Source organism: Manacus candei, unplaced genomic scaffold, assembly GCF_025592945.1.
Source record: "Manacus candei isolate 608988 ecotype Guabito, Panama unplaced genomic scaffold, ASM2559294v1 h1tg000005l, whole genome shotgun sequence".
NCBI lineage: Eukaryota > Metazoa > Chordata > Aves > Passeriformes > Pipridae > Manacus > Manacus candei.
The window spans coordinates 16,441,304-16,467,664 of NW_026138053.1; the positions used below are offsets into that span (position 1 = coordinate 16,441,304).

General features: G+C 39.0%; 1 protein-coding gene across 2 annotated transcripts; it reads left to right on the top strand.

Annotated features, from left to right (window-relative positions):
• The first annotated feature begins 46 nt into the window (after positions 1–46).
• SLC30A7 (solute carrier family 30 member 7) lies at positions 47–26,063 on the top strand. 2 transcript variants are annotated; one of them, XM_051800565.1, is made up of 11 exons: positions 47–234; positions 402–503; positions 4,457–4,570; positions 6,046–6,133; positions 7,735–7,861; positions 8,839–8,988; positions 10,226–10,276; positions 11,772–11,907; positions 19,002–19,092; positions 20,114–20,263; positions 21,058–26,062. In XM_051800565.1, exons 1-11 carry the CDS (start codon positions 155–157, stop codon positions 21,103–21,105), a joined length of 1,137 nt encoding a protein of 378 aa, XP_051656525.1. In that variant the 5' UTR covers positions 47–154; the 3' UTR covers positions 21,106–26,062. The 2 variants fall into 2 exon arrangements, with proteins under 2 accessions (XP_051656525.1, XP_051656537.1); XM_051800577.1 differs by lacking the exons at positions 47–234; positions 402–503 and adding an exon at positions 601–968 and having other exon boundaries at positions 21,058–26,063.
• The last annotated feature ends 298 nt before the right edge of the window (positions 26,064–26,361 follow it).

A 26,361-nucleotide genomic window follows, 5' to 3' on the forward strand; every position in this document is an offset into this window, starting at 1 on the left:
CCCCGGCCCGGCCCCCGGCGCGCCCCCACAGCCCCGCTGCCCGGCGGCGCAGGCGCAGTGGCGGCCGGAAGCGGCGTGTGGGCCGGCCGGGCCGCGCCCCCGCCCCTCCGCCCGTCCTCCCGGCCCGGCCCCAGCGCGCCGCGGCCCCGCCGAGATGCTGCCCCTCTCCATCAAGGACGATGAATACAAGCCGCCTCGGCTCAACCTGCTCAGGAAGGTGTCCGGCTGGTTCAGGTGAGGGAGCGGCTCAGGGCGGGCCGGGTGCAGGCGGGGCTGCGGCCAAGCCCCCGCGGAGGGGTCGGGGAAGGTGGTGCCGGGGGTGCCTGGGCCGCCCGGCGGGCGGGTCCGGCCTCCTGCCGCTGTGTCGGCGGCCGGTGACCCGCGGTGTGCTCCGTCCGCAGGTCCATCCTGGCGGACAAGACCTCCCGCAACCTTTTCTCCTTCCTCTGCCTCAACCTCTCCTTCGCCTTCGTGGAGCTGCTCTACGGCATCTGGAGTAACAGGTAGCGGGGCTGGGGGCGCGGGGCGGGCCGAGCGCGGCCCCAGCGCGCAGGAAGCGGCGCCTCCCGTCCGGCCAGTGCCACGTCTCCTCCCGGCGGGGCCGGGCCGGGCCTCCTGCCCGCCGTGCGGAGGGGCCGCTCGGCACAGCCTCGGGGCTGCTGGAGCGCTCTCCCGGCCGGGATCGCTCCCGTGGGCAGCGACCGGCTCGGCCGCCCCTCCGCCGGGGCCCGGCGGCGCGGGGGCGGCGCGACTCGGCGCCTTCGGGAGGAATCCTCTTTGGAACTGCTGTTGTACTCGGCTGTGGGCTGAGGAGGAAGCCTGGCCTTGGCCCGAGTTACAGGACTAGAGGGTTGTAACCGTTTCGTGTTGCCGCTTGCCACAGACATCCTCTGTTTGGGAGGAATTTGTAGGTTGATTCCTGGGTTCCTTCCTCTTTCCGAGGAAAAAAAAGGAATTAGCACATCCAGGTATAATTAAGTGGTACTTTACACAGCACGTAAATTCACAAAGGTGGGGAAAAAAAGCAGAGACTTGACTAAATTGCTGTTGAAAAATCTGCAGTGAAATACAAGCAAAAGTGCAAAGTAACTTCTGTACTGACCTATGGTATATGGGTAGACAGTGGTGCTAGTGTCAATCATGCTTCATTCGTGATAGAGAAGTTGTTTTATGGTGGTATTTCACTCTCTTTTGTCTATAGTTCAGTTCAGAGTGATCTGGCTTGGAAATGTCTATTAAGCCCAGCAGTGTCCTTCCACATGGGAGTTAAAGTAGTCCTTGCCAAAAGCTGTAGTATGGACACAAATTACTAAGACTCTTTTCTTTTTAAGAGTCTTGAGTGAATGCAGCAATGTGGATTTGGAAACAGTTGCATCCTAACACCATGTTTTTCTGAATCTCTCAAACTACACTATAAAATCCTTAACTTTGATTACAGTAATTAATCAAAGCTACAGTGTATCACTAGCAAGCACACAATGTTATCTTGGGTACAGAATATCTTAGTAGCACATAGACTATGTGTTTGGTTTTGGCTTTGATGTTGATTCACTTTGCAGTTGTGTGAGCGCTATTATGTGCATAGTCTGTCTGAGTAGGGATGTTTTTTTCCTAATAACTCAGAAGATGTAAATATTTTTCTCTGTAGTTTGTGTATAAAGAGGTTTATGTTCATGTGAGTTTGTTCTGTCTTTTAAGCATAATTTTTTTCGTAGTGGGACCTAAAAAAGTCCTTTATATGAGGTAACTAGTAGTGACACTTGGCAGTTTGTCACTGTGGAATTTGGCAATTGCAATTGAGAAGACTTACTTTTTTTTTTCATAATTGAGATTAAGAATTGTGATTTGCATTAGTTTTGTTTATATTTCAAGTCACTCATTTTGGGTATCTCTAAGCCTAGATTTTGGGCTAGAACAAAACTGTCTTAGCAAGCACCTCTTTAGTAGAGAGTGGTGGCAGAGATTATGATGAGGAATGCCTTCAGTCAAAGCAGGCAGTTCATGCTGTGGAAGAACAAGCACATAACAAGCAAACAAGGAGCCATATAGGGAAAATTATTTCTTCATTTTGCAGAGCACAGCTCCGTCGTTCCCCACATGAGAGATTACCTTTTGTTTGTCAAGCAGGTTGCTTCCTGAACTCATATAGCTGGTTTGTCATTTATATGATCATCCTAGAAATAATTTGGAATGCTGACAATCTTGAAGCACAGAAAACAGAGCTGGATATGGTATTTTGCTAGCTGAGAGCTTGTTTAAAGTTGAAATCTGCTACTTGGGCTGTTCATTTTTAAAATCCTGTTACATGCACACTTGTGTAATTTGGTATTAAACTTGTGTTATTAAATGAGCTATGGAAGTGTCCTCATTTAGATGCTGTAGTTTATACTCTGGATGATGTGCTCCATTTGTAAACAAAGTTCTTCCATACGTTGCTAATGGTTGACTGAATCACTTGTTTACTTTAGTAATCACTTCGCACACATTTTTTTAAAAAGTCTTGTTAATTTATAGGTCACTTAAAAAAAGCCTCAGATGAAATGAGATTGGCCTCTTACCAGGCTTCCTGCCACTTGTGCAGCTAAATCACTTACAGCTGTACCCATGATCCAGAGCATGGTTATACCATGTGGTGAACTGTGCTGCAGACACAGGCTATGCTGTTCCCTGTTGATAAATCCCCATGCCTCTGGTCACCTGGAGTTGTGAGCTTAGGTCTTGAAAGCAGCACGGCTGTGCTGGTGTTGCACCTACTGTGAGTCTTGCCTTGCTGAGATTAGCAGGTGTGAGCACAGTGCCATGGTAACTTGCTGTATGATTTCTGGTTCTAGAGCTAGTATGGGATTTTGTTTCAGTAACAGCCTTTATATACTTCTCTTTCCCAGGAGACTCTATTGGAAAAAAAAAAAAAACAAAACCAAAAAGAGGCCTTGGAAACCACTAGCTATCTCTGTTTAGCCATGCTTATTCCTCCCATTTCATAGTCATTACAACTTAGAGTTACTGTCACCCTATTTACCTTCTACCTGAATGTTTGGTGTGTTTTATGGGTTTTTCCCCCCCACTGAATCTTCCTTATCGAGGAACCAAATCTAAAGCGATGAGTTTCCCTAGAGATGTCACCTGGTTTGGGGCAGGGGGAAGCTGTCACCAACACCCTTCAAGAATTCCATAGCAAATTCCATTTTGCTACTTCATAGGCATCCAGCTAAAACATTTGGTTTTAACTTTTAAAGTTTGTTCAGAACAGCTTTATCTGTTTCCTGCTTTGGTGGCTATAGCACCTAAGGACAATTCTTCATGCCATCATCTTTCTGCCTTAAGTGTTACAGTTGTGTGTATATATAACTCTGTATGTGTCCCTAAAGTATATATGTAAATATATAGATTGAGGCACTTGTTCTCTCTCCTCTCTTCCAAACCCGCTTCTTCCACAGTTGAGTGTTTCATCTGAAACACTTCAGATTAATTTTGTAATTGTTTTCAGTCAGATTCAGATGGTTTAGTTTTTTTAATGTGAGGTAGTTGGAACTCTGGCTAATGAAACTTTTTGTTTGACTTCAGTGTGAAAATGTGGCTGTCTTCTAGAACTTGTTACTACCAGTAAACACTTCTTGTTCTCTAGTTTCCTAAAGCTGAGTTGTGTACCTAATTGTTCTTAGACAACCAAAGGATTGGGAAAATGGAACTTTTGGGATGATTGCAGTAAGAATGTTCATCAGTACCTCTGTATCAAATGTCTTTCCAAATATGAAGCAGATTATGTGTTGCACATACTTCCTTGCAGACTTACAGAACCCGTTTATGAGTAATTTAGTTAACTTTGGCAGCTGTTGTGTGTAGTGTTAAAGCCAGTTTACCTATAGCTTACAAACTGATATGAGTTCTACTGACCGAAAAACTCATGGACTAATTTAGCTTGCTTTGAACTTTTTAGCATGCTGTTTTACCCTACACTTTAACTGTGTTTGTCAGTCAAGATTGTAGTTGTGCATTGGTCTTTGAAATAAATCCTTTAAGATATGATCTCTCAGCTTCTGCTTCATTCAGCTTCTAGATCTAAGAGGAGTGTGGATCTTCTAGTCAATGCCTTGCAGCTGCTAAGGCAAAGATTTAAGGTTGAATTATGTTAGCAAGAGGTGTGCCTGTGGGTAGATCTACTCCAGAGGTTTTGGTTTGTGTCGAGGGAACCCACCTTTCACTAGCACCAAAATCATATGCTAGGAGGATTTTTTTTGCCAAGCGCTCTTCCAAAGTGCCTTTCCTAAGCTGACAAAATCAATGTTGGCGTTATATTTGTGTTGGTGATGAACTGTGGATTTCTCTGTGCTAGCAAAACCATGCCTGAAGCTTAGAAACACAGTGTATTCTGCTAGTGTGTAAAAGATAATTGGCTGTAGATTTTTTTTCATGTTCAACATGTGGAACATAACATTTTTTTCTTGTTCTCTTTCAGTTTAGGTCTAATATCAGATTCTTTCCATATGTTTTTTGACTGTACTGCTCTATTGGCTGGATTAGCAGCTTCAGTTATTTCAAAATGGAGGTCAAATGATGCTTTCTCATATGGGTAAGAAACTTCAGGCTGTTACCTTGATGTACTGTAATAACTGTTTAGGCAGTCATTTTTCACTCTATAAACAAAACCTCTTTTTGCAGAACATGGAAAAGCTATGTTGAAAGTGTGGGGGTTTTTAAGGTGAGTTATGTAAACCTTTAAGTTAATATCGCCCTAGAAATAGTAAAAATATGAAGGCATTGCTTTTGGGGAGAAGTTTTATCCCTTCCAAGATCTCTGTGATCATACTAATGGAAACAAGTTATACAGGAGAAAGGTGCCCTGCCCTGTCGTGTATTAATGGCACCAGTGAAGAGCGAGAGCTGCATCCTGGGTTTGTCCTCGGAGTGCATGAGGAGTGTTACAGGGGCTTTGGCTGCTGCTGTCCCATGCCTTCTTTGGAACAGAAAGTTACAGCTGAAAGGAGCTAAGTCACAGAGATGCTGCACTGAGATTATAAGCTATGATTCTTGGAATCAGTAGGATTTGACATCTGCCATTTGTGGCTGCCATTAATCCGGATCCTCAAGGCTGAGGTGTCATCCCATCCCGCCCTTGGTGGATATACTTGCTGCAGCTGGTTCTGTTTGAGGGTCACTTGGTTTCACTGAACATTGCAGTTCTGCCCTATAAAACAATACTGGTGGTACGATATTATTAATTGGTAATACTGATTAACAGCAAATGAGGTGTAACATGGGCTGCTGCACTCCCCATAACATTACTGACCCGAGTGTCATCATTTAGCTTCAGCTGTCTTGCTTAAGTGTGAATTCTGTAGTTTGAAACTTAAAGCACAGTTTAATTAAGGTGGAAACTCCAGTGTGCCCAAAAATCAGTTTATGAAGAATCGTACCATGAACTCAATTGCAATGAAAGCAGGTTCTGTATTAATTACTGCTCTTCATTTAAACAGCTGGTGTTCCATTTATTAGAGAACAGCCACAATTTATTGTTTGATGTTTGCTACATGGAAATTACACGTTATTCTAACCTGGCAGTTTTTTATTGTCAAAATTTGATGTTTGAAATAATTAATTTCTACTTAAAACTTTCACTGGTAATCCCCCTTATAGATGGGAAGCAAATTAATGTATGTCAGTTTGATATTATACGAAACTTTACGTCAGAAGACTTCGACTACATCTTGCATGCTTATCTTAGTTTGTGGCTTCCCCAAATATATCTTTATACCACAACTTCCAGTAGAGATGATCTTAAATGGAAAGATTTTGACATATTGAAAGATTTTTTTTCATGTAGAGCAGGTAATAGCTGATGTGGATCAGGTAGTGTTTGTCAAAATACAACTTAATCCATTTCATGCACTTAGTTTATATGCTGCATCTTCCATTTAGCAAATTCCTCTGTAATACAACTGTTTGAGAACTAGAAGATTGCACTCCAATCTTTTAAGTTCCACTTCTAAATTTCAGCATTTAAATGAATGTGGTAATATCTGCTATTGCTTTTTCTGTTTCTTGCAGGTATGTTCGAGCAGAAGTACTTGCTGGTTTTGTAAATGGTTTATTCCTCATCTTTACAGCGTTCTTCATTTTTTCTGAAGGCGTTGAGGTATGTTATGAAGTAAATTACGCTGACAATTGTCACATTTCTGTTATTAATAGGGGTGAAATTATTGAGTTAAATAAATTGATTAGGTTCATAATTTATTAAAAATCGGTGATTTGAACAGAGAATAGGGCCATCTGAAATTGCTGTTTTGTGACACAGAAACCCAGCCTTTTCAGTATATCTGTACTGGCTTCTTAAATGGTATATTTTGTTTACGTGTGAAGATTCTGTGAGATGTAGTCTGTCCTTTTTTTCAGCCAGTTAAATGTGTCCTAGAAAGATCTTCACTTTTCATTGTTGAAGGACAAATGAGGCCAAGAAGGAAAGGCCCAAAGTAGCCACTCAGAGGGGTTAGTCATACGTCACGTTCTGTGAAGAAGTTGGACTAACTTGTTAAAGATAGAGCACTATCCTCCAAATCCTGAAGTCTGATATAAATGGCAAGTAGTGATAACTTAGAGATCTACAAGGGTTTTTTTCTCAATTTTTTTTTTACATGATGATTCAGGTGATAATTTCAAGATTGAAATTTAGACATTAAGGGCAACATCCAGGATTAAGAGTAAAACTGATAACTATTTCAGATCAGCTTGCATTAATGCTTCTACTTTTTAATGGGAGATAGACTATACATTTGTTTAGACTTCTACTTCATAAGACGTTCTAGTGAATTTTTCTTTTTTTAATAAAGAACTGGGAAGAGCTTTCAGGAACAGATCTTTTGCATTGATAAGCCTATCAATACCTTAGAATTGGTACAAGCTGGGCTGAAATTGCCTGTAAGCTTGGAAAAACTTCAAATCTAGAAACAGGAAAAAAACTTATTAGAAAAATTAAAAGCTGACTGGTCAAGGGTATTTTGAAACGTAATTCTCTTCTGGTCTTAGCCCCTATGGGAAGTATTCCCTTTCCTTGTGATGGTGACTTCTTTTCTTGTTGTTGCTTTAAAGTTTTACATCTGCTGGAAGTTTCATTGTCTTGCTATTGCCTATACCTTTCATTTTCGTGGAGAGATGGTGAATGTTTATCTCCTCTGTCAACAGTAATTTACGCTTGTCAACACTTGAGATGCAAATTGTATTAGGTCTATAATGTCTCATTGACAAAAAAATTCCAAACAAAGTAGGTAAAAAAGAATTTAAAAACCAAAAATCAATATAGATTTTAGAAGTTCTAAAAAATGTCACAGTTTGTTCTCAGTCTTCATTTCATTTCCCTCATTGCCTCACTCTTCTCAGAAGAAAGGAAGAAATAGTGGAAGTTGTTTAGGTGACTTGGGCAATCCACATATGACAACAGACTTGAATGTTTTCATGTGGTGTTGAGTCACATCCCACAGCAAAATGAAATCTTATGATAACAGTTAGCTCGACTATCAGAATATTCTACTGTACTGTCAGAGCTTTAATAATAAAATTTCAGCTTCAGACAATAAGAATTAGTCTATCATACCGAAAACTGGTAGTCCTGAGTAATTTTTAATTATGTCTGTACATATGTTTGTATGAGAATGCTCCTGTATCTAAGTAGTTTTTTCAGCATCTTTTAATAATGTAAAACTCTACATTTGTGCTTTGTTTTGTTTTTGTTTTTTTGTTTAGAGAGCACTTGAGCCTCCTGATGTACATCATGAGAGACTTCTTCCTGTTTCTATACTAGGATTCATTGTAAATCTTATAGGAATATTTGTTTTTCAGCATGGAGGTCACGGGCATTCACACGGAGCTGGTAGGATGTCTGTAACTTCCAGTACTGTTTCCTTTCTTGGCACCCTGTGTTCCAGGACTTTATAATCCTCCAATGAGAACCCCAGTATTAAATTTTAATGTCTTTTTAGCAGCAATCCTAGCCAAACGTATATTTGACTTCTGACTTCTGTGTTTTGTCACTAGCCCTAGTCACCGTTGTACTTCTCATGTTAATATCCATTAACTGGAACACTTAGAACTCTAGAATCTGCTTTCTGGAACAGGCACTGTGCTGAACAGGCACTCTTCTGCACCTTGTTGAAAGAGATTTGCAGAGTGTCTTTTGGAAAAAATTAAGCTGGACTTAAGCAAGGTTGTGGCTGAAAAATTTAGAAGACATTGTCTGAACCAAATTTTAAGCATGGGATGATTCAGCTTCAGGTGCTTCTCAACTCAGGTGTCTTTGAATTTAAATGCAGAATTTATTTGCCTAAATATATGTGGTGAACACTTGGGTTTTTTTCTGCAAAGCCTATTGGTACCTCATTCAGCTTAACATATAAACTTACATAGTCTAGTGGAAGAAAATAGTCTTTTGTCTTTAAGCAGCAATCTAAGCCTGAATTTTGAATGTGTGAACAATAGCCTATTTCTGGTTTCTTAAAACAGCTGTTTTTAATGTGATTGTATCTAATTATGTGAACATTTTTCAAATTGTACTAAAAGTGTAGCACAGCTTCTCAGAAGTGGGAATGCATAAAAGCACTTGACTTCTCAAATCAGTTATATATTTTAGTGTGTCTGTTTATGTATATATAATTTATATACATATGTATAATATAGCTGCACAGCAGAGCTGTAGATGACAAACAGTTTTGTTTAGTTTCCTAAGTTTTTTAAAGCTGTACCTTAAGATGACCTAAAAGGCAAATAGGTTTTGAGTGGCTTAGAAACAAATGTAAGCATACTTTAATTCATTATTTAAGTTCATACTCTGATGGTGGTATTTGTTTACAGGGCATGAGCACAGTCATTCTCTGTTTAATGGTGGTCTCGGCCATGGGCACAGCCATGGAGGTCATGGGCACAGCCATGAACAGAAACATGCCCATGGACACAGTCATGGTCACGGCCATGGGCACTCTCATGGTCAGGATTATTGTCATGGTGAGTACTTAGTTAATGTACTAGACCATCTTGACTCAATCTAAATGTGCTACTAATGATTTACTGGAGAAAAAAAAAGAGAAGGTGCTGGCAGCTTGTTGTGATCGTACATGGAAGTAGTTTCATTAAATGTCCAGTATGCTCTGCCGCTGCCATGTGTTGTGGCTCATTTTGTGTGTCACTTGCAGTAAGTTCAGTGTTAGTTTTTAAAGGCTGTGATTTACCTGTGGTTTTTGAATGTTCACCTTAATGTTATGTGTTGGCAGAGGGTGGAACAGCTGGATGCGATGGCAATATAATGAAATTATCAAGTGCTCAGCTTCAAATTTCTCATTTAAATCAATAGGCAAAGTTAAGCTGCTTTGCTAGTGTTCTCCATTTGAATAATCTTACAGCTCAAGATATTAGAAAATATGAACACACAAACTTTGAGTACTTATGGATTGTTAGTTGTACTTGGTTTGTGATTTCAAATAAGATTTTCCCTATCTTGTGTAGTTGTAATCTGTTTTAAAAAGGTGGTTGTGAAAAAGGTGCTTGTTACCTTAGCTATGTTTAAATCTTTTCTATAAAGGCAAACAATCTGAGATGTTCATGCAAAATATGATCAGTAGCCTTCACTATGGGAGAAGAGGCAACCTATTGAAACAGTGCAGATGAAAGCCTTGTGGTGTTGCAGGGTTGTCAGTCCTTCCTGCCTAAGCCATAAACTAGGATCTGATGTGACTAAAAATGTGCACATTCAGAGCAGGGAATAGTGTTGCAACTTGCAGACAGGAGGTGACAGTGTAAAAATACTTACTTGTCTCTTCCTTGCTATTCTTAGCGGAAAAGTGGTGCTTGTTTTCCAGGAGTTCTCCTGGAATTTGGTTGGAAAGTAGGAGCTCCCCACTTCTGCTTCTTCCTTGCTTTCCCCACACTGCCCACCCCAGTGGAACAGTGAATGTAGCTGTGTTGTGCAATTTGATATTCAAATCAACTTTTGTGTAATATATTGTGTATCCTCACTAGAAGTCATTTGCTATCCTTTAACAAGTTTTTCTTAACATATCTTTCTAGTGTGTTCCACAGAGGCATTAATCTGCTTGGATGAGAGGATTTTTTGCTTAGTTCTACCTTCTCCAAGTCTTATCCTTGTTGTTGTGCAATTAGAAATTTCCAAAAGGAAGACCATAACAGAATGTACCACTAGAGAGAGCCTTTGTCTAGGTTAATGTATCAATAATTGTCTTCACAGATGACCACTCTCTTGAAGCAGTGGCTGGATCCAGCAAACAGATTTTACAAGGTATGATGATAATAAGTATAATAGTTTATTGGTTTTATCGAGGCCTGCCTGTCATTCATTTGTTTTAGAGGGTTCCTCTGGATAAATGCCACATTTTTCATAGAGGAGCTATTCTATGAAATCCCATTCACCCTGTAAACAGAGCAGTGCTGTACCCTGTGCATGTGTAATTCACTGAAGTGTAAATGTAATGCAGTGTCAACACAGTTTAAAAGAGAGATCCCAAAATCTGGAATTCAGCTTCTGTTACTGGTGCTGAAAAATCAAATAATGAAAAACTAGGAAAGAGTGGTTAAAAGCAGAAACTTAAGGACCCTAATTGCAATGTATGTTCTGGAAAATGAAGAACAGTATGATTAAGATAGAATGTATTTGAAAAATGCAGATAGATATAATTGTTAAAGAGTATCTAAGCTTAAAACTTATTTTTCGTCAAGCTGTTAGAGTTGGTTTAAAGAAGGTGGTAATTTGTGATGCAAAGACAATCACTTACCATACAATCATTCACACAGACAATCACCAGCAGATCAATGTCCGGGGAAGTCTGTGAGCAGCTATTTTGAAAAGATAGCACCTAAGTTTTATTGCTGAGCATGGTGTGAGATGGTATGGAGTATCCCCCTGGTCTGTTTGGGTCACCTGTCCTGGCTATGTGCCCTCCCAGCATCTTGTGCCCATCAGCCTACTTGCTCTGGGGGCAGTGAGAAATGAAAGGCCTTGATGCTGTCTAAACCACAGCATCATGCAGGCTGCTGTGGAGAAAACCTGGCTCTGTCCCAGCCAGACACAGTACAAATGTAGGCTTGGAAAAATCACTTAAGAGCTGATTTGTAGTTGGGTGTTGTTTTTACAAGAGGCTGGAGACTTGTATTCAAAAAGCTGTTTCTGAGTGACTTCCCATCATCGCCAGCAGAGAGCTCCAAAGGCTAAATTTTGGCAAGCTCCAAAGTACATCTTTGTATTTTAAGGCAGTGTTGTTCTTCAAAAGAAGAGTGAAGTTTTTCATGTCTGCAGCAGTGTTTAATTCTCAAAACTATTTGTCTTGGATTTCTTTGCCAAATAACTTCTGGAAGATGTCGTCAGTGAAACGGTAGCATGTTTCAAAGCTTTGCAGAGCTGTTTCTGTTAATAGTCTGTCCATCTTACTGTCTGTAGGCACCAGGGAACGTGAGTTTCTTTACTATAATGTGAATGAAAAAAATCTAGCTGCATCTGTTAATCACTGTTTAAGTTGATAGCCATGCTATGAAATACCCCTTACTGCTAACTGAAGAAAAGAATGTAAATTCTGCAAGTGGTCTATAGTCTAAAAATATGTTAAAATCTTGTGATCACTTTGTGTGCTTGACCCAAAATTGACCACAAATTAAACAGGTATAAATCATGTTATCTAGTTCTTGCAACTCTTCTCTGTAAAATGTCTTTGAAATACACTCTTTGAAATACATGTCTTTGAAAATGCCAAGTTGTAATGATATCAATTGATCTTTTACAGGTGTATTTCTACACATTGTGGCAGACACGCTCGGAAGTATTGGTGTGATCATATCTGCTATATTGATGCAGAACTATGGTCTAATGATAGCAGATCCTATTTGTTCAATGCTGATAGCACTACTTATAGGTGTAAGGTAAGTGTTGCTATCTCTGATATTTGGTAGTACTTCTGATGCTAGTTACAGCAGAAATTATAGCTCAGAAGAAAAGGTTTGTCTGTTATATTGATGACTTACAATGTTTGCTTTTCTTCCGAGAGGGGTATGTTATCTCTCTTCTGTACAGCTGTTTTGATGAGCTCTTGTATGAGCTATTTTCTTTCCCTTTTCTACAGCCACAACTTTTGCTCTTAGATCTGCATATTTTGGCCATTTGCATAATACTACAAAAACGTCTTTCAGGTTCAAACTGTAGAAAGCTTCCTCTCTGTATTTAGTACGTGCTTATATAAACCAATGTACTCTAGTAAATGGAGCAGAATGGCTTCAGGGCAGCAGAGTTGAGCCTGCTGGCACAGAATGTGCCCTTGTCCTTGACAAATCAAGGCTGGTAGGTTTTAAATTTTTTTTCTTTCTCTGGTGAAAACTGTCTTTTCCTTTGTTTTTGTACTCTGAGACATCCTTATTCCTTTTAAGACCTGATGGAAATGCTTCAAGTAGCTCTAGACTTTTCCAGTTGGTGCTTACCAAGATCACTGTAAATGTGAAGCTATTTGGATTAGACTGGACAAGCAAATATTTCATTGAGTGACGCTGTTATTGAGGTTTTCTGGCAGTAGTTTCAATGGTGGCGCAGGGCAGTGTGCCTCAACTCCAGTTACAACCTAATAACTGAACACCTTTGTCTCTTCAGCATTGTGAATGTCATCTGAACTGCAGCTACTTATACCATGTATGGCATGTTTACAGCATATGCATGGCAGCATTCACAGGATTATTGATGTGAATCTCCCCATTTATCAAAGTAGGGCAGCGTGCTTCAGACACAACGCCCACAGAAATCTCTCTGCTAGAGATCACTATTATCATTTTAATATACACTCTTAATATTTTAACTTAAACATCTTGTAATTTCATAAAGGACAAATTATTACAAGCTACTTCTATTACTGAAATCTCAAAATATGGGAAAGGAAATGTGCAGGTTACCAAGAGGGAAGAAACTATTGCTGAGGTAAAGGTAGTAGCTGAGTAAAACACAGGTTTCCATACACTTAGATTAGTGTACATAGATTAAATAATTGTCTGCTGTTTCAAGGAATATCTGTCCATTTTTTCTGTGTCCCTTTTACTAGTTAAACCAACTTTGATAAGGTGAAGTGGGGTGAGAGTGTGTGTGTGCACCACAACAAGTGGACCTCACACATGTGTGTTTAAAAATCAGGATCTGTTCCATAATCAGGATCTTTGTGACTCTAATAAAGCAAGCACAGTTTTGAGTCAGAGATGCAAAAGCCAGTCTGATAAGGTTGTCCAAAAGTTTTAATGGCGTTTAGGGACTTCACCCTAGTTGGAACTGTATCCTCCCAAGTTATTGCTTAATGGTCTGATTTTCACCTAGAGTCTGCAGGGCATGAGTAGGGGGTAGGTTTGATCCTGGGCTCTTTTTTTCCCTGGTGTTTTGTTTGTTTGTTTGTTTGTTTTTTGTGGTTGTTGTTAGTTTTTGGGGAGTTTGTGTTGTTTTTTTTTTCTTTTAATCTGTATTCTTTCTATGATACTTATATATTGAAAGAAGGAATAAAGCCAGAACACAAATCCTTATTCCGTTTTGTGGAACTTTTTGAGAAAGCAGTTGCAGGAGAGTGCAGAGGGAAGTCATTGCTCTTAATCCAGTGTTGTGATTCAAAGAAACCTCTGCCAATCTGAAAAGCACTTTTATTACGGCCGGGGAACGCGAAAGGGGCAGGTGTTCTCCCCAGTGCACTCCACTGAGCCAAGAAATACCATAGCTTTTTATACAGTTTGAAAGTAGCAGGTTTAAAATTATCTTTACACACACTCTTTTGCAGTCTGCCTTATCTAAATAGACATTTAGTTTTACCTCCTATTCTTACCATTATAGAGTAGTTACCTAAAGTTTTATCATTTCAAGCAGTTTCAGGTTCCCCACCCCTCTCTACGTGCTAAAAAACCTTCCCTATTCTCTAAGCTATTTTATCTCAATTGCCCACAGTTTGGGCAGAAACCTTTAAGTAGTTTTACATTTTGCAAAGTCACACTTACATCGCTAAATAGCTAAATTTTATTTCATTTTCTATTTCAGTTGCTTGTGTCTATGTGAGATAACTGTTCATTCATTCTTTTACTGAGTGTTTGCTTTGCTTCAAGGTTGGGGCAGTTCTCTCAGATTTACTTGAGTCTTGCCTGCTTCTGTTAGTGGGTGTTTTCTGTTCAGGTTTCTAAAATTATGGTCACACTTGCCAAAAGAAATCACACAAATACCTGTATAAGGTGACTAAAAAGCTTACTGCTGCAGTATAAAGCTGTCCAGACTCTACTTTGTAACCTGCTTTGTCTTGTGCAGAGGCAGAAGGGTTGAGCAACGCTTCCTCAGAGAAGTCAAGCAGTGCTTTTAAATCAAATGATTGAACCTTGCTGTAGACAACATCTCTAATTAGTGCAAATTGTCAGCTGCTGACACGGTGTCTCTGTGTTGCTCCTGTGATCCTTCACTAAGGCTGCTCTAGGGTGACATATTCTCTGCCTAACACCTCCTGAGTTAGCACAGAACATTCTGACTGCATAGTGAAAATCTGCTGTGGGATTTGAGTTTGCCTGGATGCAACCACTAGTATCTAATGAACCCTTCTTTAATTGCTTTTGGTACTATCTCATGCAAGTGTCCATTTAATTATAAATAGGACAAGCTTAAAATAGACAAGTCTGTCTTACTAACATTTTTAAGGTTGCTTTTTTTAACAAAAGCTTGGCTATTTCATACTTGTTCAGGTTGACACTTGAAGTTTTTTCCAAGGTGTTGTCCTCATAATTGTATGTGCCTGAATCAATATACAATTTCTCAAGTCTCTAAACTGCTTTTAATATTTAAAACTAAATATTCATTTAGGTTTTAGCCTTAGCATTCTAAGCCTTATTCAGAATGTTGAAGCAATTTTAGTATTTCAGTCAGCTATGTGAAATTAGACACCACACAAAAGCCACAACACTAGTATAAATCAAGTTTGTCTGAAACCACTATTAGACCCACATGTTTCTAGAAAGGCACAGTAGACTAAATCTCACACTAGATTGCATAGGGTATGCAGACTACATATTAAGTGGTCAAAGAAATGAGGCAATTTACATTTAGTGAAGTTGTTTCCATGGGTTACGTAATTTTTTTGCATAAAATCTAAAGCTTCTTGAACATGATATAATATGAAAGAGCTTTGGGGGAGGGTGTGCCTGTACTGTTTGGGATATATGCCTTTAATGTTTGAGGCAAAACAATATGAAAAAATTACTTTTGTAAATGAAGTGCTGCATTCTCTAAGATTCAGAAGCAATGTTTTATAGGAAAACTCCTCCAAACTAGCATGTTTGTCATTGGTATTGTTTTAAGCCATTTTTGCTAAATGTCGTGCACTGCTTTTATTTACAGGGTAATAGTACCTGCCAACCTTGCTTGAGAGTAAAGGTACTATGTTGTTATGAGAACAAGCAATTCAAAATCAGTAAAGTAAATTTTAAACCTGTCATCCTTGTCTTGAGCAAAGCTTGCAGTCTGATTAAAATTGCCATTGCCTAGTAGAAAAATTTTATTAAAGTTCTCAAATAGGCCGACAGCCTTGGCACTGCAGATATGGATGGTGGTCGGGGAAAAACAAAGAATTTGGAAATCTGGCTGTAGATTTTCAGCTATGGTGTTTGAAGAACCATAGCTGGTCTTGATCCTTAGCAATGTTTGTTTACCTTCCACAAAATCTATCACAAATATCCTCTCTTTTCTGTAGTGCTGAGAGCACTGAATGAATTTCCTGCTGCGCTCTGAGTGCAATGACTGTGAAAAGGGTTCTTTACCCAGTGTTGTTTTCAGCCCTGCAGTCTGAGGTTATAACAATACCAGGGTCTTGCTAGCTATGCCTACAAAAACAGTGGCATAAACAGGATGGGACTGGAATGGATATGAATATTATCTGAATGTGATGCAGGTTAATTAAGAGTTTGATGCTTTCACTCTTCATTTTTAATCAAGCCTTGTGTCACTGGCAGGCTGGATTTATCAGATTCATATAAATAGCTTTTATCTGTTTGAACACCTTTCACTTCTTCTGTAACTGTTATGTGCAACTGTGATGTGCTGTAACATTAGCTGCTTTTGCAGTTCTAGCTTTTTCAGAGGATATGTTTTTATCCCAAGTCTAGCTGTGGGTTAGCACCTCTTTCAAATTCCATTGTCTTGTAAAAGAGTGTGGTATTTTAGACTTAAGGCTTGGTAATCAAGAGACCAATGGAAAATTGAGTCTGCTTTAGCAGCAAAGTTTAAAGACTCCTTGTTCGTGACGAAGTTTTCCACTTGATGAGCATTCAGCATTATTTATTTTCCTCGATGATCTTATCATTTAAAACAAACAAGAGGGGAAGTACCAGTGCAATAGTTGCTGCAGAGACAGCCATGTATTTTTTTCACTAATGATTAATCCAAAAAAAAAAGGAAAGCTTTGTCAAATTCTCAACCTGCTTGGTTTTGTCATCTTTCGTAATGTTTTCTTCAGTCACATGAGATGGAACTGATATTTCTAGTGCCTCCTTGTGATTAAATATTACTGTGTTTAGTTAATGTTTGAGAAAAGAACATAGTGTGTGGAGTTTTGGTTTTTAAATTAAAGGTTTTGTACTTAAGTAGTGTGCCTGAAACAATGGAAAACATCAGACATCATCAAACTGGATTCTGTTGTTTGTAGTGTTAGTTTGGCTTACAGTAAGACTGCCTTGTGAGATGGTATCCCGTTGGATGCAGAGGGGTATCCATGGCCGCCTGTGCTCTTAACAGCATTTGTGAGGGCCTGTCACATCCCTGCAGCTGTCCTTTGGCCTTTTCAGCTTTTCAAAAGATGACATTTGTATCTGAACACTAAGACAGAGGAGGAGGGTGTGACCCAGGATATGCTTCAACTTCACCAACAGTATCAAGCCACATCCTGATTTACTTCTATTCTTTGGACTTTTAAGATGATTTTGTTTCATAGCCTGTCTCTCCAAATGTACTGACAGTTAATTTCCCTTCCATCAGACAGCGTACATCAGTTTTACCAAATAATGTAAATAAGTTGTGCAAAGTAGACATATTTTGTTAGATTTCTTTCCTAGCTTTTTTCACTCATAGTGGTATGTTTCAAAAAAAAGGCAGGCTATTATATTCTCCATTCCTTTAGTTGTTTCCCTGGGGAAAAATATGCAGCCTGTATGTGTGTGGTTTTTGAAGCCTTTGGGTGCATATGTTACAGGGACCTTGTTAAATTTATGGAGATGGAGGCAGTGTTCAAAATTCCTGCATTCAGTTTGGATCCTGAAGTTGTGTATTGGTCTTTCAAGGTTTTTATTAAGAAGTAAACCTGCATTTTAAATAGTGAGTTAAACTGAAATCAATTCATCAGTGGAGTGTTTTGGCAGCTCCAGCTCCCCTTGATGTAATGCTTGTGACATGGACATTATTTAGTGAGATGGGTCCATTAATAAGAGAACCTTTTTTTCCCTAAACTTCTGTAATCCACTCTAGAATGTGACACTCCAATTAAGCTTCCTTTAGACAGATTGACAGTTATTGCACTGCTAAATGTTTGTCTTGGTGACAGGTCCAGTTTAGGCAACTCCTGCGTGTACCTAATTGCTTCTTCCTATTTCTGAACTGATGCCTTGGTAGCAGCACAACTGTGTGAGGCCATGTGATGGAGTGCACTAGGCAGTGACTTTGGCTGGAACCACCACTGTGCCTGCAAGAAGACTTAATTTTAGGGTGATGGTTTTTCCAGAGGTTCATTAGACAGGAGTCACATGCCCTCTAAGTCCCTCCCGCCCCTGGCTAAGGTTTAGCCAAGGGGTGAGCTGAGCAGTCAGTCAGCCAGCACTGCTTCCATGGACTAATGGAACCACCTGTTTAAAACTGGTTAGGTCACATTGTCCACCATCTGCAAATACACAGCTGGTCTGTGCCATGCATTCCACATCACTTCGTGAGATTTTAAACAAAGTTTCTGTGGTTTTCTCTAAGAACTAGCCTGGTTAATCTCTTACAAATGTTTTGGGTGTGCTTGCAATCCTATTACTCTGTGTACTGCAGCTGTGATGCCAGTGCTGAACTCTGAAATTCAGCTTACCATTTCTGAAATATATAGTCACGTTTGGTCCAAAGTGTTCGGTGACTTGTATGCTCTTGAAATTAAATTGCTATTTAAGCTTTGGTGTTGGGTTATAGATATTTGTTATCCTCTTGAAAATATTAGAATGCTGTACTGAACCAGGCATGGTGCACTGTTCCTAAACAAAAAAGGTACCATGCTGAATACTTAATAAGAGTATAACTTTTTAGTGGTAGCTTCAGGGTATGGGCTTACTGGTCTCTTGGTTTTATTAAAAAAAAAAAAGTAATAACAATAAAAAAGGGTATTAAATGTCTACTTAGTTATCTGATTAAACAAGGCCAAGAGGGAACCTCTAATTGCTTCCAAATGTTTAACCCCTGAGTTTGGATGAGACCCTACACTTAGTTCACTGCAAGAATATGCAAAGTTGTCTGTTTCTGACAAAATAACTTTGTTATAGCTGGACTGCTCCACACTGATTTCATTTTATGATTGCTCCATTATTATCTTAGTTCATAAGAAAAATATGCCTTAAGCCAAACACAAAGGCAAACCCCACTGCAGTTGAATATTGTTATGATTACTTGTGAATGATTTGCCATCGAAGTAGGTTTTGAGCTATACTGCTTTGTTGTATAACTTTTAAGATACTAAGACATCTCATCTCAAATCCCATGATTAAACTATTAGTCTTTTGTGATCAGCCACTGGGTAGTTCTGTGGAAAATGTGAGGGAGAAGTAATCTTGCCTTTGGTAAGACACCACAGCAATTTTGTAAATCCTTCTATTTTCTGTACTAGGTTTTCATGGCAACACTCTCAGCTTCTGGTGGAACAACTAAAGAAGAATTTCTCATGAGTGTTAAAGAACCTTATGTTGCATCTTTTGAAAATGTAATAATAGCTAATTTCCTTTTTTCTTTCTAGTATTGTTCCACTTTTAAAAGAATCCATTGGGATTTTGATGCAGCGAACTCCTCCTTCCTTGGAAAATGCCCTGCCTCAGTGCTACCAGAGGGTGAGCTCTTAAGCCATTTTTGCTCATCAAGCTGCTGGCTTATTGAGCCTCAGCTGTGTGTATGAGGATATTTTATGATGTTTTTTCAGTAATGCCTGTAAAGGTTCTTTAGAATATACAAATGGAGGTACTAGTTTAATTAATATTTTCCTGAAGTCCCAAATTGTATGTAGCTTCTCCTTAGTTCGTGTTTTAAAAATCTGCTATGTTAGTGAAGAAAAATAGATCCTGAAGCTTTTCCTCCCAAAGTCTTCTGTGCTTGTACAAAGTGCAAAATGTTTTTCTGTTTTGTTCAGTTTTTGTCTCCCACAAAATCTAGTTCTTAGTAATGTGAGGTGGAGTAACATTGGAAGTGTATTTGAGTATACATAGGTTACTCTGGATTTGACCTGTTCTCCTGTTTAACTAATCTATTACAGTGTCATGACCTGAACACTGAAGTGTCTTTGCAAAGTTAATAGGAAGCACTTGTAGGAATGCTGTCTGCCCTGGGGGAGTTACAGATTGTAATTGGTCACTTGGAGGGTTTGCTACAATTGGACAGAGGAAAAAGAAGGGGGTTGGCAGGACAAACCTAAGCCCTCACAGAATATTTACAGAAACGTTAATGTATTAATATAAATTATATATGAATATGTTTTCATTGAAGTTAGAATCTCACAAATTTTTTCACAGCAGAATTCCCACTTCTGCAAAAATTGCAGTTTTACTTTAATGCCCTCTCAAATTCAGTAACTGACTTTTTTCTTTTGGACACCTCTATTTTCAGAAATGGTTTCCGTAAAATACCCGTAGAATGTAAATGCAGGGTACAAAATCATGGCATATACACAAATCTGAATGATTTCACCTTCCTTAGGATAACCGAGATAGTAATGAGAAATTTTGCTAAAAGATCACAATTTGCACAGTGAACTAGAAGGAAAAGAATGCATTGGCTTTTATAATATTTTCTGTAAAAAACATAGTATAGACAAACATTTTCTGAAATACATTTTCTGAAATTTGCCTGTATTTTTAGGTGCAGCAGTTGCAAGGAGTTTACAGTTTACATGATCCACATTTCTGGACCCTCTGTACTGATGTTTACATAGGGACTTTGAAATTATTAGTAGCTCCTGATGCTGATGGAAGGTGGATTCTAAGCCAGACTCACAATATTTTTACTCAGGTATGTCTTATCAGTGGAAATCACATCTCAAAACATAAATTGCCTGTCACGTGATGTGACACTGTAATTCTTATCAAGCAAAATTAAATGTTTCTGGGTTTGGAATCTGTGTTTTGGAAAGCTTTTCTGCTCCAGCTGTATAGAACAATTTCAGAATACTCAGTTGCGTAGATGGAATTACTGTACCTCCCTGCATTCGCTTTTGATGCCACTTAATGGAAGTAACACCTCAGGTGTATCAAATTGGGTTGACCTATATTGACCTATGAGGAACCAAGAAAATAGCTGAGGCTTCCCTTGGGACAGGGTTTCCATCCACAGACTGGACCTATTCAAGCTTTTCACTGCATTGGCTGCTTGCACATGTGATGACTTTCTTGCCAAAATCATAATGTAGAACTGGTTTGAACAACAAAATCCTGTGTTACGCTCTTGTACTTAGCTTCATTTTAAACCACCAGCTCTTCAAGCATCTTACTTTTCAGGAAGTTAAACTTGTACAAAAGAAAGTAAGAATTGCTTTTGTGCAGCTTCACGAATGGCAGTGATTTAGGATGAATCAGAGAAGGTAATGTAGCAAAGCTAATGCTAATATATCATTACTTGACTGTGTGAAGAACTCTGTATTCACACTGTGCTCTCAGTGATCGATGTGCTAAATGTGGGAGATGAATTACAGATAAATAAGACATTGAGGTTTTTTGCTAGGTAACTTACTGCTGTGAACTGATGTTCAGGACAGGTAAATTGCTTTGGCTTTACTGGGTTTTTAACTCTCCTTCCCTTCTCCATAGGCAGGAGTAAGACAGCTTTACATACAGATTGATGTTGCAGCCATGTAGTGAATTTCTGGAATTGTGCTGTTGGACCAAAGTTTTCAGTACTGTACTGGTACAACAACCTACTTCTCGAGACAGAGCCTGCCTCCACCACTGTTCTGGAATCGACTGAAGAGATTTCTGCCCTTGGGCTATGGGTGGAGTTCACTTCTAAGGAGTAAATATTGAATGAATGTTATGGACTTTGGGTCTTGGTTTTTTTGGGGCCCCCAAACTTGTAAGTTTTTGAGGGGTTTTTACTTAATAAGATTGCGGTACTGGAAACCCTGTCATGTCTTCAGTAAAGCTGCTGAAACCACTGCTCATTCCCATAAAACCAGTGTTATCGACAATTGGAAACTTGTTTTGTAGATGATGTCACAATGGCTGACATGCTTCAATATAATTGTATGTTTGTACAATTGTTTGTACTTTGCAAACTTAATGAACCAAACCATATTGGGTTTTCAAAGTGCCTTTTATATCAGGAGAGCTATTTGCCAGCATAAATGTGGAGCATCAAAGGGTTTTATTACTTTTACAAATAATCTTGTATGCAGTCTGATTATTTACTAGTGATGTATGTGGGGGGGTTGTGTACTTGCATAACTGTAGATGTTAGACTTCCATTATACTTGCATCTTACCAGACAGAAGAATTCTAAATGTAAAAGACAAAGCTGTTGTGAAGAGACTTGCTTCCAAAATAAGCTGGGTATTTTGTTACATGTCTTGTGAAAATTATTTTCGTCAAAATATTAAGATTTAACTCCAATTCTTAGTCTCTTCATACTGTTGAAAGTAATGAGACACTACATGATGCTACTCATGTTTATAGTCACTTAAGAAACAGACAGCTGAGGGAAGATGCTGGTGATGGAAGCAGTGCTTGAAGTTTTTCATTTTCCAAATCCTGATGGAAAAAACTAAATATTGAAATTGTTTGTGAAAGCTTAAATCTCCTTGATTTTAATAGGTTGTAATAATTTTTATTAAAGTGATTGGTGAGATAATTTTTGCCTTTCCAAATACTGAAAATAGTTGTTCCTGGTGGCTATACCCAAAACAGAAATAAGGACCATGTTTCATATTTAAGATTATGCTTTTCCCAGGTTGACAAGTCTGATATCTTTGACTATCTTACTCTAGCTTTTGTATGTTTTCATGGGTGAGAAAGTTCTTAGTGCAGCATGGCTTGGTTGGTTGGGGTTTTTTCCAGAAACATTAGTCTGTCATATTTTTCTACCATTTATAATCATTTTGCTCAGATATCTGAGTGTTGTTTTCAAAACAAATCTGCTATACTTGGTATTACAGATGATAGTTCCACTATGCTGTAGTTGTTAACTTATAATGGAAGAGTTTTTAAGAGGACATTTTCCAAACAGAACACTGTGGAGTAAAAAACAAGGCAGGCATTTTTCTGATAAATCATAGCTGCCACTGACTGGTATGGATTTTAAGTATTTTTTTGGTACCTGTTATGTGGTAATAGTGAAATCAAGGCCCTCTGAAGGTGACAGTGTCTGTGTAGTAAGTGCTGGGCACTACAAAATTACTGAAGGTTGATTTGCAGAAATGTTTGCCGCTGATATTGCTGAATTCGTAGCAGATATGAAGAGTTTCTTGCATTCACTCAGTTGCCAAACTGATAGGTGGTTCCTGACTTTTCCAGATGGGATATTGAAACATGAATGTTGATTTTGTACAGAGCTTAGGGGTGTACTCTTGTGCTTGGAACCCAAAACTGGATGCAAAGAAAAATAGCAGTACAAAGCCACATATATTACTGCTTTTAAGCTTTATAGTCTCTTCCAGCCTTCAGATCCTTCTTTATCCCTGTTGCTGGTTTCTCATCCTGTTGGCTGCTCCTGGGGATGTGGGTGCAGAGTGCCCTCTCATCTGGCTGCACCGCTCCACATCTCTCTTCTGGCCTCCTGCCTGGCGCTCTGTCAGGCTCTCTCCCCATCCCACCTTGCAGATCCCCTGCCTGGCCCAGACTTTCCTGACTGAAAGATGGGATCTGGGAGTTGCACAGCACAGGGTGGGTGCAACAATCTGTTGAGCAGATTTGAGCATTGCAGTTTAAGATACCATGTGCATGTATGTTCACAGAAAAGGTGATTAAAATCTGGTTGTGATTATAGGGTGGAGTTACTGTTTTGTAGTGTGTTGCATATAGACTGCTGCTTGTTGGCTGACAGCATGACTTCCTCATTTTTCAGTAGTTAGTGGTACTGCTATTTGAGGCTAGAGAAGATCAACTGATACTACTTTAAAGGCAAGCACCAGCCAACTTCAATGCCATTGTGTCATGATCCAAGAGCAGGCTTTGGTTTAAATTTTTATACCAGCATGTTTTGGGACTGGGTATTCCTGGACTTGATAAAATACTGTAGTGCTGCCCTAGTCACTGAGCTTGGCCACTACTTTAGTTTTCTTAATGAAAAGACAACTGCTATTATTTGTTCCCAAGTGACAATCTGGCCAAGTGGCAGTTGGATTTTTTTGATGCTGGTATTTTTTTAAATGTACATCTACAGACTTTTTTAATATGGCAAATGGAGTGAAAAAGCCTATAAGCCAGTTATAATTATAAAAACAATTTTAATTACTTTTTTAATTTGTTTTGCTTATTATGATATATCAGATTGTTGGAAGGATACGTATAAGTCTGAGTTTTCTAACTAAGATAGCACTTCGTTATTTTTAAACTTGGTGTTTTATAGTAAGAAATGTATCATTTGTTTGTCAAATATTATTGGGGATAGTGTAGGGAAGCCAGATTTAAAATAGACTTTAAGCCTTTTTAGGCTTTCTGAAAAAGGATAAGCATCACAAAATGTTACAGAAGACAGTATATGACATGTTCAGTAGGTAACTACAGTCATATCTAGTATGTCAGTAAACCAAGTGACATCAGATTTATTTTTTTTCACTTACTGAGGGGATACTTGCTCAGGTTTTAGGAGAGTACAAATCACGCAAATGACAGTGCAGCTTTTCTTACCCTGAGAGCCAAAGGACCATTACTTTGTGTTTTGCTAATTACCTAACACTTGGCTGCTTATGTAACACTTTGCTTTTGACACTTTATTGGAGATGCATGGCATCATTTAAACAAAGCTTTGTGTGAGTGGCTGACATCCAGAGATGGATGAACGTCCGCAGATCATCTGCTAAAACTCAGCTTTCTGGTATTCACTACTGAATTTTGAACGAAGTTTTCAATTTATGGTTTTCTCATGTTTTCATGTAGCTGAGCTTACTATGGGGTTAAACGTAGTCTGTCTTTGTGGTTTGTTTTTTTCTGTGACTGAAACCAGTAACTTACAACCCTGTTGTCCCAAAGACCAAGCCTGCAAACTGCACGATTTTTAGCGCCTACAGCAAAATAAGAAGACAAATGCTGCAGAGTGTCTGTATGAAAATGCCCCGGTGTTTTTTATGGTAAATAACAGTGGAAGAAAACTACTCTTATGAATATGCACAGTGAAGACTGGTCCTTTATAGGCTAATCCGGTAAGTCTACAGATATGTACAAGACTGGCTCCTTAGATGAGCTGGGCCCCTACAGAGAGCTGAGTTACTTGTGTGATTTGCTAAACTAAGGCAAAAAGTGCAAGAAGCAAATAAATGACTCTGGTTTTTATGTAATACTGCTTACTAAAACAAAAGTTTAGTTGCATCATTAGTAAGAGCTGCTTACTCTATTTTTACATAAAAATTGAAGCTGCTGCTACTAATAAAATGGACATTAGTGACTCTTAACATTCTTAATTTTTTTTTTAAGTAAAACTGGCTTTAAAGGTGAAGGAAAGTAAGGGTATCTCTTTTTAACTGTTGTAAGTGAACCTGTTTTGGGAATTCAGAGAAGATTCAAGAGGGGAGAGAAGCTGCTGCTGACCTGCAGTTTTCCACCCTTTGCACACACTCTGCATTCAGATTGTAAAGTCTATGGCGTTTCTCTTAGTGCAGATTTCAGTTGCAGTTGCACAGTGCAAATTTTCAGTTGCATGCTTCTGTAAAATGCAAACTCTTCTCTCTCTTCATGAAACAAAGTCTTTAAATACCAGTTCAGAGCAACAGTTTTATTTAATAATTAAGCCCTGTCCTGTTTCTTCCAGAAGCCATCAGACTGCCACTTGCTATGATTCTTGATTATTCACCCCTTTAAGCAGGATTTTCTTTTTTCTCTTTTTTAATAATCTGTCTGATCCCTAATACTGACTCAGTAGTTAATTCCTCCTTTACACTTCTACTCCCTTTTGGATTTGTCCCCCATTCAGGCTTTGTTGCAGTGACCATCCCTGTTGGGACTCCATTGGCCAGACACTGCTATAATGTGAAGACGCCAGTCATGCTTTGCTGTGCCTGGCATGTGAAGACTGTCTTGCTGTGTGCACACACTGCTTAATCTGCTTCTCTGTTTCAGTGAGCCACAAAAAGTTCCTGCCTCTGTGGTAATTTGGCGGAAATAATAAGTAAAAGGAGGTGGGTATTTCACTTCCCATGTGCATTGGAGTCTCTCACGTGTATGCTGGGATCTTGTACAAGAGTTAAGTGAATGGCTACAGTATTTTGGCTGAAGTGTGAAATAATGTGAATGAAGCAATTGCCAAAATCATTCCTGGTAGCAGATAGCATATTGCTTACCTTTACCTTTAAATTACAGGAATTACTCTTAGCAGTGAGCTAAAGTTGAATAGCACAGTGTGTCAAAGTACCTGTGAAGAAATCATAAGGCAGCTCACTAAAATTCTGAAGACTCTGTATGATTTGTTCTGGAATGCTAATGTTAGTAGCTTAGCCATGACTTGTCCCAAGTGCAATATTAAAAAATTTTTAATGTAATCTTTTCTACTTGAATACAGTCTATATAAAATGTTAAATATCCTATATTGCTGACGAGATATGGGATCAAATTTCTTTCCAATAAATCTTCAGTTTAAAAAAAAAAATGCATACAGGTCTGCTTTGTTCTCATCTTACCGTGAAGACTAGTTGAAATAGTGACCACCATCATCCACCAGCTGATTTTAAAGAGAATTCTTGCAGTCTGCTGAGACTTGGCTTAAGGTTAATTGTGGTTGTTGCAGTTAAGAGTCCAGCCCTTTGTGAATGCTAGCATTAACATGAAGAAATCCAGTTCTATTTTAAGTTGCAGCCTTCTGAAATAAGAAATTCTGTGCAGCTTCTCCATCTGTTTCACCAGCTGATCAAAGGGTAAGTTCTTGTTTTTCTCGGTTTAGAGCATTCTCACTTGTCTGTATTCACTCTC